The sequence below is a fragment of the Monodelphis domestica genome, chromosome 2 (genome assembly GCF_027887165.1).
Source record: "Monodelphis domestica isolate mMonDom1 chromosome 2, mMonDom1.pri, whole genome shotgun sequence".
Taxonomy (NCBI): domain Eukaryota; kingdom Metazoa; phylum Chordata; class Mammalia; order Didelphimorphia; family Didelphidae; genus Monodelphis; species Monodelphis domestica.
The window spans coordinates 374324009-374339219 of NC_077228.1; the positions used below are offsets into that span (position 1 = coordinate 374324009).

At 37.2% G+C, this 15211-nt stretch overlaps 1 protein-coding gene across 1 annotated transcript in view; it reads left to right on the forward strand.

Annotated features, from left to right (window-relative positions):
- CCDC162P (uncharacterized) overlaps positions 1–15211 on the forward strand; it is a 239392-nt gene that overhangs the window by 108652 nt on the left and 115529 nt on the right. The window contains exons 21-25 of the mRNA XM_056818639.1: positions 4880–4973; positions 5841–5978; positions 9833–9981; positions 11215–11326; positions 14416–14465. Coding sequence (XP_056674617.1) covers positions 4880–4973; positions 5841–5978; positions 9833–9981; positions 11215–11326; positions 14416–14465 — 543 coding nt within the window. The remainder of the gene's footprint in view (positions 1–4879; positions 4974–5840; positions 5979–9832; positions 9982–11214; positions 11327–14415; positions 14466–15211) is intronic.

Genomic DNA, 15211 nt, shown 5'->3' on the forward strand with positions numbered 1-15211 from the left:
TGAAATACTTTATACCATTTTTCATGTAATTCTATATGGCTAATATGCTGGGGCTTACTCACATCCACTAGCATACCTCTCTATTGTCTTTTGAATAACCCACAACTTTAATTCTTTGGAGATTGTGGTACCCTATGACTTGAAGGCATACCATATTATAGGAAGTGTTTATGATTTAAAACATAAGTATTTGTATCAGGAAGAAATTGGCTTCTATAATAGACTTTTGTACAAGACTTTATATGCAAATATATATATTGAACAAAGTGTCTCTTTCCTTTTCTCTCTGTCTGTCTCTCTCATTTCCAATTTAGTGAATAGTCTGAACCCAGATAATGGAATAATTGAATAATTGAGTACCTGCTCATTCAGGTAGTGACTCCCACCTGAACCCACTAAATACTACTCTTTTATTTGTAATGCCCAAGGGGCTAACCCATTGGGCAATCCCTGAGCCTTTGAGCAACTGCCTATGTGATCTACTTCAGGTTTATCAAACTCAAATAGAAATGAGGCCATTAAACCATACATAAAACCCCCCTACGAGTATATACAGAACCACATATTAACATGATCTGTTTTATTGTGTTTTTATTTGTCTTGTTAAATATTTCCCAATTACATGTTAACCTGGCTCTGGTTCAGTTGGGAATCACTTGTCTTGATCCCCATGCAAATGGGCATGTGTTTGACCCTTCTGATTATGATATTCTAGATAATATACCAAAGGCTAGTAAAAATAAAAAGTATTGCTCTGGTTGGCTCAGGAAAGCCTCTATCAGAAAGTACTAGAATCTTGTCAGACAGTATTTAAATAAGACTTTAATAAAATATTTAAACAAAATTTACATTTAACAAAATTCTTTTTGCTACCATGTCACAGTTTTAGTACTGGTGCTCCCATGATTCAAACCCAGACCTTCCATAAGCAATAACTTCTATAACTTTTAACAAAAGATCAGTATTTTTTACTTGAAATACCTCAATTACCACATATTTTAGTGCAGAATTATTGTAGTGTTTTGTCCTTTCTGCTGTTGTTGAGTCTTTTTTCTATGGAAAAAAATGGAATCAAGAGACACAGTACCATTTAGATAGCTTTAGTTTGCTTGATCTACACTAATTTGGGAGAGTAGCTATGCCCTAAGTTTGAAAAACAAGAAGACCTTGAAGCAAAATAACGATTTTTCTTATGTATCAGGGAATATTCATGAGAATGAAAAAATATAAAAGGAATTTGATGTAGGAGGACTCAATTTCCTATATTCTTGGCCCTGGGTCCAAGAGGCAGGCATTGGTAGGAAGAGGGGAAGGTCTTGCTTATCCCAGATGCCATGGGGCCCAGGGACTGATTGGTGCAGAAGGAGACTGCTGGGAACCCAAAGGAGGCAAGTACAATGAGATGAGAGATCATCCACAATTATGGTAATGGGTGAAAGTGGCCACAGCAAAGGTAGTCAAGACCAGACCTAAGAGGAAACAAGAGCGAGGAAGAAAGGGGTCCAGTCTGCAATCTGGCAGACCATGATATAAGATGCAAATGTTGTCTTCATGATCTTCCAACTCTACCCATGCCACAGAGAAACACTTCTTGGTGTTGTGAGTCTGCTTATGTGAGATTGGAGACTGATGCTTTGGGAATGAAGAATGATTTTTCTTGCTAAATGGGGCTTGAAGGAAAACCCCACCCAAAAGGGAAAAAACAACCTTAACTTATTTATAAATGTCCTTCTCAAGGTTGGGAGGGAAGGGAGGGAGAGAATTTGGAACTCAAAAGTTTAAAAAAATAATGTTAAAAGTAGTTTTTACATGTAATTGGGAGAAAAGTAAAATATTAAACCATAACAAAAAAAAAATACTCCCTTGATGCAGTTTGTTTACAGTCCCATTTGTACAGATTTTTAGTGACTTGGAATGTTCTCTTATTTTTCTGAGAAAAGATTGAAATATATTCTTCCCACTGTTCCCTGCCACCCACTCTCTCCAATCCTGTCTGTGTTTGTGTGAATTCCAAATGGCTAAAACCAAGCTGTTGAGATGGACATGATGTCTATGGACCTCTGGATAATTGTTAAGAGTTCTACTGTAGATTTCAGGTTTTTCTATATAAATGCAAAATAAATCTTTATATATACATACATATGAAACAAACAAAAATGTGTGGTAATATGCTTTATGTAAAATGTATATTAGGAACTTATGCTATGTTATTATATTAATTTTATTATAAACAAATTCTTCTGGGTAAGATCTAGAAATAGGTCAAATTCAGCTTTCTCTAGCTTTAGCTGGCTGGATCAGAACACCAGCCACAGAGATGAGTTATTCTGAGGAATCACCCAGATTAAACCCAGACCAGATGCCAAGAGTAGTGGGCGCTAGGAACTCTCATTAATATAGGGAACTCACTCTATCAATTGTGGTTGGCACTTTTTCTGCAACTTAGAATCTTAGAGAGTTGCCTAAATATTTGGGGGAGATGAAAAGAAATTTGATTTGATAAATTTCATTATGATGCAATATAAAATATTTGATCCAAAGTCACAAAACCTGAGTCCTTTTCTGAATCTGTTGTGTATTTACTATTTACCTTGACCAGATCATACCAACATATATATGCTTTACTCTTCCCACCAATAATTTGAAAATAGCAATATTTGCTCTGTGAAGTATTAGAATTATTTTTCTGATGAATTATTGATTTATTTCCCCCTCACTTGAAGTTTTGTGATTGCTGTGAAGATGAGAGAGGGAGGGAGGAGTAAGTGAGAAAGGGAAAAAGAGAGAAGGAAGAGGAAGAGGAGGAGAAGGAGGTAAAGGAGGAGGAGGAGGAGATAGAGGTGAAGGAGAAGGAGGAGGAGAAGAAGCAGGAGAAGAAAAAGTAGAAGAAGAAGCAGCAGAAGAAGAAGCAGAAGCAGAAGAAGAAGGAGGAGGAGGAGGAGGAGGAAGAGGAGGAGGAGAAGAAGCAGAAGGAGAAGCAGAAGGAGAAGAAGAAGAAGAAAAAGAAGAACAAGAACAAGAAGAACAAGAAGAAGAAAGAAGAGAGAGAAAGAAAGAAAGAAAGAAAGAAAGAAAGAAAGAAAGAAAGAAAGAAAGAGAGAAAGAGAGAGAGAAAGAGAGAAAGAAAGAAAGAAGAAAGAAAGAAAGAAAGAGAGAAAGAGAGAGAGAAAGAGAGAAAGAGAGAAAGAGAGAAAGAAAGAAAGAAAGAAAGAAAGAAAGAAAGAAAGAAAGAAAGAAAGAAAGAAAGAAAGAAAGAAAGAAAGAAAGAAAGAAAGAAAGAAAGAAAGAAAGAAAGAAAGAAAGAAAGCAGGAAGGCAGGCAGGCAGGAAGGAAGGAAGGAAGGAAGGAAGGAAGGAAGGAAGGAAGGAAGGAAGGAAGGACGGAAGGAAGGAAGGAAGGAAGGAAGGAAGGAAGGAAGGAAGGAAGGAAGGAAGAAAGGAAGGAAGGAAGGAAGAAAGAAAAGCAAAGCACAGGAGGGAGCAAATAAATTAACACTTATTAAGTACTTATGTATTATGTGCCATGCAGGAGGGTGGATCTCATGCAGAAGGGGTTTCTCAAGTTTTATAATCAAATGGAAGACTGTCCCCAAAATGAAGTAATAGGAAGGGATGGATAACAGAGCAGTAAGAGTGATCTTTCTGTTTTTACTTCTTCATCTTTGAAAAGTTCAGAGCTTTGTTCGGAGGTCCAGATGCTTTCTGGATACTGTTAGGGGTATTTAATCTCTCTAGAGGCTGGAGAAAGTTGGTACTGGTAAATTAGAGCTCTAGAAAAACTGGATCCCAATCCAAGCTGGTAAGGAGCAGAGAAGAAAGCTGGGAGAAGAAAGGAGAAGATTTCATTTGTCTTCAGCACTAAGATGTCTGCTAAGTAGATGTTGCAGATGATGGAATAGAAGTGACAGAACAGGGTGGAAAATACTACAAGAGTATGATAGGGGAAGGGATGGGTATGCATCATCTGTTTCACAGCTTTTGGGTTCTTAACTTTTCTTGCATCATGGATCCTTCTGGCATTCTGGTGAAACCCATGGACTCCTCAGAATAAAGTTTTTAGATGTATAAAATTAAGTATATGGGATTACAAAGAAAACCAAAGATTAATGGAAATAAAGCAGATTTTTTTTTCTTTCTAAGTTCCTGGACCCCATAGGCTGATGGACACCAAGTTAAGAAAGCCTGCACTAACAAAATAAGATTTTCTTAAAATACATCTCTCAGCTCTTGATATAAAGCCAAGTACCTACCTCACAGGGTTATCATGAGGATAAAATGAGATCATATATGTGAAGCACTTTGCTTTAACCTTAAAACAAATAAATATCAGCTATTGTATTATTATTAAAACAATTTCTACAATTAATTTGGATAAGATGTTTCTGGAATAGAACATCAAGCACAGTGGCAGACAGGCCAGGAAACACAAATCACAAAATGGGATCTATTTTTTAAAGTTACATTTAAGAAAAAAAAATAGCAGGTTTCTCTGAAATAGAATGATACTTTAAAAAAATAATATTTTTTAGAATAATTTTTTATATTATTGCTTTTCCAATGAGATTTCTTTTTAGATGTGTAATATACATTCAGAAATGGCTTATGTTTCTTTGAATAAAATGAATATATTTTGTATTCAGAAATGGCTTATATGATATATTCAATTTCTCTATAGTCTTCTCAAAAAAGGTCTAAGTAATAAATTCAATGAATATATAAAGATAATAATATTGTCATTTCAGATAGGTAAATCAAGACATTTATTCTGCCCTTTAGACTAACTATATAGAGATATAGATGTGTCAATATCCTATTAATGAAAGCCAAAAAACAGAGCAAAGGGACTAGTGTTCATTTATTTGTTTTTTTTTTCCTTGTAGATATGCACCCTCTACACTTCCGTTGGCCATCTCTGAAGTAGATGATAATCATGTTGGAAAATTTAGTTTTCACACAAAGGAAAATATGTTTCAGGTAAATTGTTTTTCTCTTTTCTCCCAAAGGAAATTAATAAGCCACATGCAGATTGCCCGTTAGTAATATTATGTTATTTTAGCCCCAGAATTTTAGTTCCCTCTTGTAATCACAGCTCCCAAAAATCTAATAAGAAAAATTATGCACTATTGTAGTTTAGCATAATGTATCCTATACATATCCTAATAACTGTGGCAGGAATCCCTGTTTGGCACTAAAAATAAGCTATATTTAATCACCTTTTTTAAACTGCCTTTTTTTAATGCACTTTATTTTGGGAGACTTTTAATTGAATTTGTTAAATTATACAGTGTAATGTAAGCTCTTTGAGGGCAAGTTCTGATGTTCCTTTTGTTCTCTGTATCCATAGTACCTTGTACAGAGAGCCTGGCACAGAGCTGGTACTTAATAAATGTGTATTGAATTAAGTACAGGAAACTTCCTGATGTTCATTCCCCTCTGCCTTTTCAGAAAAGATTTCTTAGCTTTTCTCTGGGAGCAGTGGGAGGGGGAAGAAGAGATTAAACATGAACATGATCTGGGTTACTTTATTCTACATGGCAACCTACTTCTGGAGATAAATCTTGCAGAATTTGTTTAGTATCCTCAAAGGAGGCTGACTAAAATTTGCAGCTTTGGGGAAAAATTAGACCTGGGTGACTGCCATAAACTGAAATCAGTGCTCAAGGCTTCCTGAGAGACCATTTGCTCTAAATACAGCCCTGGGGCTCAGAGGCCTGGGTCAGCACTGTTTTTAAAGGTCAGGGAATGTTTCCCACACAGTGAACAGATGGCACACATCATCCTACCTTCTCCTTTGTGAGAGAAGACCGAGTTCTTAATGTTTCTCATACTTTCTTCCTTTAGCTCTTGTTACATTCTGGAGTGGAAAACATGCAAGTGACACTTGCTTGCCAGACTGCTCAGAAAAATGCTCTCATGGTCACTGTCCAGCAGGCTGCCTTCTGCCACAGTCCACAGTCCATCTGCCCAGTGGACAGACAGGTCAGCCCAAGGGATTAGACAAACCAGAGAACTGCTGTGCTGTCACTAGCTGAAGCCAACTAATTGCAGCTGGGGAGTTTGGCTATGTGCGATCAGGGTTTTTTCTTTTAGTAAATGTGAATCTCTGACCACATCCCTTACTATGTTATTAGTCTGCCTCTTGCTTTTCTTTTTTCTCTTTCTCTCCTTTAATGGGCTAGTTATTGATTCAGTTTCAATTGGTCACTTTAATGTACAAATGTAAATGTAAGCCATGTACAAAAAAAATATGGGAATTAACCTAGACATGAGGAGATAAATATTTAAACTATTGATTCTTCCTCATACAAGTTCACTGAAGAAGAATGAAGGCAGATTTGAACAAAGTAAGGGTCCTCACAAGATGGTAACCTGATTGTTAGGTATCAACCTTTCCCATTCTGGTTTCGACAAGAGTTCTTGGTACCAAGTTGGAATGAAGAGAATGCTTTAGAGGGGGGAAAAGAGAAAAGAATGTAAGTTGTATTTGGAAGAAGAATAGAGAAGAAGGAATCTCTCCCCGAAATACACATAGTGAGATAAAACTGTTTTTTTTTTTTTGCACAGATTACCATGAAAACTAAACAAGGAATTAGACATGGAAATTTATTTTCAAAGCCCACTGACTGACTTTCTTCAGTGACCTAATCTTTTCAAGGCATTTTTTCCTTTTATACTTATATGCCCAAAGGATCTTATTTTATTTTATTTTTAAAAATATTTTTCCATGCTTACATGATAAATTATCTTTCCCTCTCATCTTCCCTCCTGTCTCCCAGATTCCACTGGGTTATACAAATGTTATCACTTGATACCTATTTCTATATTATTTATTTTTGCAATAGAGCAATCTTTTGAAACCAAAACCCCAAATCATATATGCATATAAACAAGTGATAGGTCATATGTTTTTCTTCTGAATTTCTACTCCCACAGTTCTTTCTCTCACTGTGGATAGCAGTTCTTTCTCACAAATCCTTCAGGATTGTCCAGGATCATTGTATTGTTCCTGGTAACAAATTCTATTATATTCCATCAGTCAACAATTTTTCATTTTCTGTGTACAATGTTCTCCTGGTTCTGCTCATTTCACTCTGCATCAGTTCATGGAGGTTATTCCAATTCACATAGAAATCCTCCACTTCATCATTCCTTACAGCACAATAGTATTCCATCACCACCATATATCACAGTTTGTTCAGCCATTCCCCAATCAAAGGACACCCCCTCATTTTCAAACTTTTTGCCACCATAAAGAGTACGACTATGAATATTTTTGTACAAGTAATTTTCCTTATTATTTCTTTGGGGTACAATCCTAGTAGTGGTATTTTTTAATCAAAGGGCATGCATTCCCAAAGGGTCTTTAGAAGAAATAAGTTTGGGAACCACTAACAGGAATTTGCCTTTTAGGTCACTTCTTTCCTTCACTCTGGGTTTTGTTCTGGTATGGGCTCAGTCCTTTACTGTCAGACTAATTTTCTTCCTTTTTGTGAAGAATGAAGAGGAGACAAATTTTCTTTTACATAGATAGCTCATTAAAATTTGGAAATGAGTTTACTCACCAAAATAATAGTACAAGTGTCAGAGTGACACCCTGAACCTCCACTTGCCTGAAGGTCAGGTGTGTTATATTTCATTCCTCCCCCAGCATTCTCTTATATTTTTAAGAGGTTAAAGGGGACAGTGTCAATTCTCTGCCATTAGCTCAAATCCATACCAACTCTTAATCGCAGTTCCATTTAAACATGTACCAGTCAGATTATCTTTTGAAACAGAATATTTACTTCAAAGGTATAGCAATATCAAACTTAAAAATTCCCTCTACTGTCTAGGCATAGCATCTTTTTACTCTCATTGGTCCCTGCAGCATGGGATTTGGTTCTCAACCTACCTTGAGTGTTATAGCATTAATCCCACCATGTTCCAAATCCAAAATCTTTCTGTGCTTATGACTTTCTCTGGGCTTCCCTAAAGGGCTAGTTACAACACCTAGAATCCTAGGCTCCACGGTCACCATGTCTTAGTTCCTAGGTCTAAAACTTTATTCTTTTTAACTAGAACTGGAAAAAGACAAATGAAACAGACTAAAATTTAAAGGCCATTTCTCAGGGTCATAGGAAAGGGGAAAGGGAAAGTGACCCTTTCCTCACCTAGTTTAGTGCATGATGCCATGCTATGAGTGAATGAGACCTCCATCCTTGGAAACCACCAGAAACGGAGAGATCTATCCTGGTATTTTAAAGATTAATCTCAGATTCTTATTAGCTTTGTGATTCTAGTCAAGTTATTTAATCTCTCTAGACCTCAGTTTCCTCATCTGCAAAAGGAGAGCTTTGCTTTCAGATGACCTAAAAGGTTCCTTCCAGCTCTAAATCTCTGATTCCAATGTCCTCTTATGAGTTCAGTTTAAGAATGGATCCCAGAACTTCTCCTTGCAAAAATAGTATTATATTTCTTATTCCACTTCTTTCTTACAAAATAACTTTCCCTTTTAGACAATATGTCCATAATTAAGGAGTTCAATCCATCTGTAATTTTCAGTCTTAGACTTAGTAGGCTCAGAGCAGTTACCTAATTTACCTATAGTCACATCAGTGTCAGAATTTGAACCCATATCCAAGTCCAGGACTCTATTCATTTTACAATGTCCCCTCTCTGTTTTATAACATTTTAGAAAAATATAAAGACCATATTCAATATTTTTTAGCCTACAAGTCAGTTTATAACTTTGAAGATGTAGTTTTTACATTGCTCTTTATCCAAGTTCAAATCCAGCTTTAGACATTTTCTACTTGGATGACCTGGGCAAATTGCTTTATCTCCCTCAAGCTTAGTTTACTGATCTGAAAAATGGGGATAATCATCTCACCTACTTCCCATATTATTATGAGGATTAATCAAGATAATATTTGTAAAGTGTTTTGAAAAAACCTGAAGAAGCAACAAAGTAGCACAGTGGATAGATAGAGTGTCAAGTCTGGAAGGCCTGAGTTCAAATCTAACCTCAGCTACTTCCTAGCTGGTGTGACCCTGGATAAGTCACTTAACCCCAATTGCCTAGCTCTTATTGCTCTTCTGTCTTAGAACTGATTCTAAGACAGAAGTTAAAGATTAAAAAACAAACAAATCATAAAGCATTATATAAGTTTTAGTTGCTATTATTATTATTATTATATTATGCCTTGCCCATGATAATGATGCTTTCATTTGCTTGCACTGAGTGCATATTCTGAAGTTATTTTCCATGCTTACTTCAGCAGCACAAATACTGAAGTTATTTTCCAATTCTTGGACAATGGCTAAGTCAACAAACCATATTTACTGAGTATTTCACTATGTTTGAGTCTCACAGAGAGACCTTTGTTCAGTCATACTTTACTAGGGAAATAGCTTTTATTTTTCTCACTTCCCCATCCTCTTCTTTGTGTGATTAAGAGGTGGGGTGGTAAGTGTTTGTATCATAATCTCATCTTTGGCAGCATCACCAGGCACTTTCTGAAGTAAATTATTTTAGCCTTTGTCTTCTGTCTTAGAATCGATACTAAGTATTGGCTCAAAAGCAAAAAAGCAGTAAAGGGCGAGGCAATTGAGGTTAAGTGGCTTGTCCAGGATTACACAGCTAGGAAGTGTCTGGGGCCATATTTGAACCCCGGATCTCCTATCTCCAGGCTTGGCTCTCTATTCACTGAGTCACCCACTGAGCTATGCTAAAAGATGAGAACTGATATAACTAGAAAATTGGGACTCACGGTCTCAAGTGCCATAAATGGGATCTGAAATCCAATGGTCCCTGAAAAAATGGTCCCAGAAATCCAATCCTTATACTATTCTAGGAAGGAAGTTCTCATCTGAGGAGCCATGAGAGGGCAGATTCCACCCATGGAAGGAACAGCACTGGGAATGGTAGAGAAAGCACATCTTTGGCCATTGAAGACTCAGGCTCAGTCTTCCCCTCTTCTCCAGGAGCCCAGGCTACTAAAAGGTACTGCTATAAGAGTTATGGAAAATGGTCCTATTTTCTCCTTTTCGTTAAATAAAAAACATGTTATGTGGAAGCCAGTAGGAAAAGCACTTTTCTGGGGAAAAAAATTTTAAAAAGATGACTAGTCTGACTAGTGATGCCAATGATGAGAGCTCCATGGATGCTGAGATAGTGTCCATGATCCTCTGTCATGTTTCTGAAGGTTGGAGTGGAGTCCCTCTGGGATTGAGGAATAGAGTATGTACAGAGTGTGTGAGCTCTCTACAGAAAAAGGGATTGTTGTTCAGTCCTTTTTCAGTTGTGTCTGACTCTTCATGACCCCATTTGGGTTTTTCTTGGCAAAGATACAGGAATAGTTTGCCATTTCTTTCTCCAGCTCATTTTGGGAGGAAACTGAGGCAAACTGGGTTAAATGCCTTGCACACAGCTGCTAAGTATCTGAGGTTATATTTGAACTCAGAAAGACTTATCTTCTTGACTCTAGACCCTTTATTCACTATGCCAGGAGGAGGAAAAAGAAGGGAGAGGAAGGAGCCAAAGAATCTGGGTTCAAATTCCACCTCTGATACTACCCATGTGATCTTGAGGACTTCACTTCTTGGGCCAATTTCTTTTTCTGTAAAATTAGGGGGTTGGACTAAATGGCCTCTGAGGCTCCTTTCAGCTCTAGATCTCTGACCCAATGATCCTATTATAACAGACTATGGATCTGACACACATCTGCTATCACCCCCACCTATCACCCTAAATTGAGTAGTATTGGGGGCTTTGTGCCTAGATATCTGGTCTTAGGAAGTCAAATCCATATAGGAGACCACTTAGTTTCAGAGATAAATGAAGGGGTTGAACTAGAAAAGCATGGAGGCATCTTTATCTCTAGAGCTATGATCCTATTAGCCTCTCTGGGCCTCAGTTTCTTACTCTGTAAAACGAGGGGGTTGGGCTTCAACAAACAAGTTGGACTGGGTGACTTCAAAGGTCCTTTCCAGGTTTAAATCTGTAATCCTATGACTTTGTGGTGTTTTTTTTTTTAAAGGAAGGAATTACAATCCCCAGTAAGCAAAGCTTCCTTGAAGCAGGTATAGAATTAAGGAGAAAGGGACACCTGTTTGTGGACTCGCCTATCACCATTTCTGGGTGTTCCTGGGTACCTAGAGTGGTTTCTAATTTGCTTCTTGACTGGTATTCAGTTACTTTACATGTAGAGCTCAGAGATTTCTGTTCATTTGATAGGACGCCAGAGGCTTTTGTGTCTATTCAACTGGAAAAGCTGGGACTACGTGACATGATGTTGAGTACCTTCCTCCAAAGGAAGGAGACCATGAACAAACCAGTAAAGAAGCCTGTGAGTTTGCAATAAAAGGAGGGGGGCTGTTAGGCTCTGCTACTCCTTTGGGGTTTTTAACAACAAAATGAGGATTTGTATCAAGCATTTATATAGTGCCTAATTTGTGCTAAGAGATTTTTTTGTATGTGTGTGCTTGGTTTTTTTTTTTTTACAAATATTGTCTCATTTGATCCTTGCAAAAATCCTGGACACCTGCTAGGGATTATTATCATAATACTAATTTTACAGATGAGGAAACTGAGGCAGAGAAAGGTTATGTGATTGGGGCAAGGCAACCCAGTTAGTATCTGAAGCTGGATTTGGATTCAAGTTTTCTTGACTCCAGGCTTAGTGTTCTACCCATTGAATTACCAACTTTAGCTTGCAGACCCTGTTCCTAAAATTTATTATGCTTCATAGATTATCAGCCAATTTACAGATGATATTATACTTTATTTTTTGAACTCATTCCCAGAAATGTAGCTTATTACAAATCTTTCTATTTACTGCGCTTCAGAAATTAATATTATGTAGAGTGATGAACAAATTATTGTATATGGATAAAGTAGAATATTCTTACACCTTCTAAAACTGGAACAGTTAGGTGACACAGTCTATAGAGAGCCAGGCCTGGAGACATGAGGTCTGGGGTTCAAATTTTACACTTCTTAGTTTTGTGACCCTGGGCAAGTCACTTAACATCATTTACAGAGCCCTTGTCCTCCTGTCTTAGAATTGTTACTAAGATGGAAAGTATGGGTTTAAAAAATTTTATAACATGTGGAGTGGGTGAAAAAAATTGTGGTATCTGAATAAAGTAAAAAATTGTTACACCTTTAAAAGAGAAGCCTGGGTAGACTTATATGAACTGATGTGGAGTAAAGTAAGCTGAACCAGGAAAGCAATATACAAAATGAATATAATGTTAGTAAAAAGAACACTGAGATAACTAAACTAAAATAAAGTTGAATGCTATGCAATTCTGGTGACCAATGTCTTGGAGACTTGGAGAAGAGATGAGGAAAGATGCTTCCCTACTTTCTTTTGGAGTAGAGAGTTATTAGACATGCAAAATGTTGAGTATACTGCCCAAGGTAGGTTCTGTTTTCCACTGGTTTTATTTAGAAAGGAAGGCTTACCAGAGGAAAAGAGTATGTCTGGATATTACTATGATGTGAAAATGGATACATCAAAACAATTTTAATTTGAAAAATTATTTAAAATCTAAATTTAAACCAATGAATCCAACAGTTTAATCTGAACAATGTCCAAGAAATTCATGTTAAAGTGGGAGATAGTGATTGAAGATCATAAGAAATATATATATAGCTTCTTTAATTTGCTTGCCAACAGTTATAGAAAAAATTATTTTACAAAATGTTTAAAAAGATCATTACTATTACTTTAAGTTAGTTTAAGTTTGATTTAATCCTAAAATATAACTCTTATTAGAACTGGAACTTGCAAAGAAAAGACAAGACATGATAAAATGATCATTGTACTAGAACTTAGGAAACCAGAGTTCAAGTCCTAGGAGGGCCCCTTACTGTTTGATCTTAAGCATTCTCTATACTTCTCTGAACCTCAGTTTCTTAATCTGTAAAATTAAGGATGCTGGAGTATCTTTTTTTTAACATTTCATAATTTCAATTTTTGCAATATGATAGAGTACTAACTGAGCTGCATATAGATCCTTCTTATCTTATAGGTTTGTCTAGTACTGACATTCTATGATTTGTATAATTAAGATACTTTGTTCTTATTTATTTTTTTGAATTGCATTGTGGAGCAGCTATTATGGCCCAATAGATAGAGGGGCAACCTTTGTACAACAAAGAATTGAGTTCAAGTCCTACCTCTGACACATACTAGCTATGACTATAGACAAGTCACTTCATTTTTTCAATACTTCAGACAATTCTCAAGGAACTTAAATGTTAAATAATTTTTTGATCTACATCCATGGAGGGAATTCCCATATTGAAATTCCCCTACAGGGGGAAGCTGGGTAGCTCAGTGGATGGAGAGCCAGGCCTAGAGACAAGAGGTCTTAGGTTCAAATCTGGCCTCAGACACTTCCCAGCTTTGTGACTCTGGGCAAGTCACTTAACCCCAAGTGCCTAAAACAAACAAACAAACAAAAACAAAATTCCCCATCACAGATGAAATCAGTCCTAGCCCTATAAAACAACAAAAACATGGGAATCACTCAAATCCACATTAATTTATTGACAAGAAATCACCAATTTCTTTGAGAGTGGAAAAAATTATATATATATGTATATAACAGAGACAAACATGTATACATGTACATGCATATATATGTACACACATTCCATATATACACACATTTATATACATGCCTTTTATTATATATGCATATTATTGTATGTATGTATGTGTACACATATGTGTGCTGTGTGTACGTGTGTACGTGTCCTTGAGCTCTGGGATGTAAGCCTAATCTCATCTGGAACCAGGGCTCCACTTCCCAGCAATAACCAGACCCTGCCTCCACCTTCCCTCCCGCCATTTTCCTCAATCCCCTCCCACAAGAACTACCTAGACTCTGATGCAAAGGATCCTGGTCTCTCATAGGGGACTTTTTTTTACCTTATCTCACTTAACACCAAGCTTCCAGGTCATTTCCCAGCAATTTCCACACCATGCCACCTTGTACATGCTGCATTCTCCCTCAACTCCCTTTCCAACTCTTCTTTCTTTGTTCAGTAAAAGCCTCCTTGAGGGTAGGCACCATCTTGCTCCTCTTTGTATCCTTGGGGCTTTGCACTGTGCCTGACCCATGGAAAGAGCTTATTAAATCTTTTATCATTCATCTTTCATTCATTCATTCTTGGGCTCCAATGAACTATCAAAGAGGCAGAAACTCTTTACCAAGTAAAGAATATCACAGACCCATTAACTAACTTCTCAGAATATACAATGGTTGGGGAATAGCAGAAAGATCTCCTCCTCAGGTGATTATCAGTCATTGCCTTAGAAAGAATGGAATTCAGCATTTCTATGAGCATTTTAAGTCTGTGTATGAACATAGGTGACCAGTTCCATTGACTGTCTACTATAGGAAATATTTTCTTTTGTCACAGGATGAAATTGAGAAAGTCAAGAGAGAAGTGATTGTAGAATACTGTCAGAAGTAAGTACCATATTTGGAAGTAAGATTCACATTGGGTTTGGCCTTGTGCAATTTGATAGAGGGCAGCATCTAAAACCTCAGTGAGTTCTATGATGTACTTGTAACTCATGATGTTTAGATGTGTATTGATTAAAATTCTCTGGAGACTATATATTAATTTATAATTGTTTATTAGTAAAGGTTAGAGACAGAGACAGAGACAGGGAGAAACAGAGAGAAACAGAGACAGAGACAGAGATGGAGAGAGACAGACACAGAGACAGAGAAAGACTGAGACAAAGAGAGACAGAGACAGATATGGGGAGAGACAGATGGAGAGAGAGAGAGAAACAGAGAAAGAGAGACAGAGATGGAGAGACAAACACAGACACAGAGAGACAGAGACAGAGACAGAGAACACTCAAACACCCTAATTTAAAAAGGCCTTCAAGCCCCACCACCCTTCCTCTACTCTAGATCCCAGCCATGGTGAAAAGGAGCATTAAGTGCTCCAGAGTACACACACACACACAGAGTCCCTTGCAAAAGAGAGCAAACTACTGCTCTGCCTCTTTCTTATAAGACCAATCATGTCACTTCTCCTGCCTCTCTGATTGGCCAGCCTTAACTTCAGTCCTGTCTGGAGTCCTGACTTCTGGACTTCCACCAACCCCTTCTGAAAGTCAGGTCTCCAGGTACCCATGTCTCTTTAGTCAACTGACTCATTGGTGTCCTGATTTAATAAGTATGCACAGATAAGGGGTTTT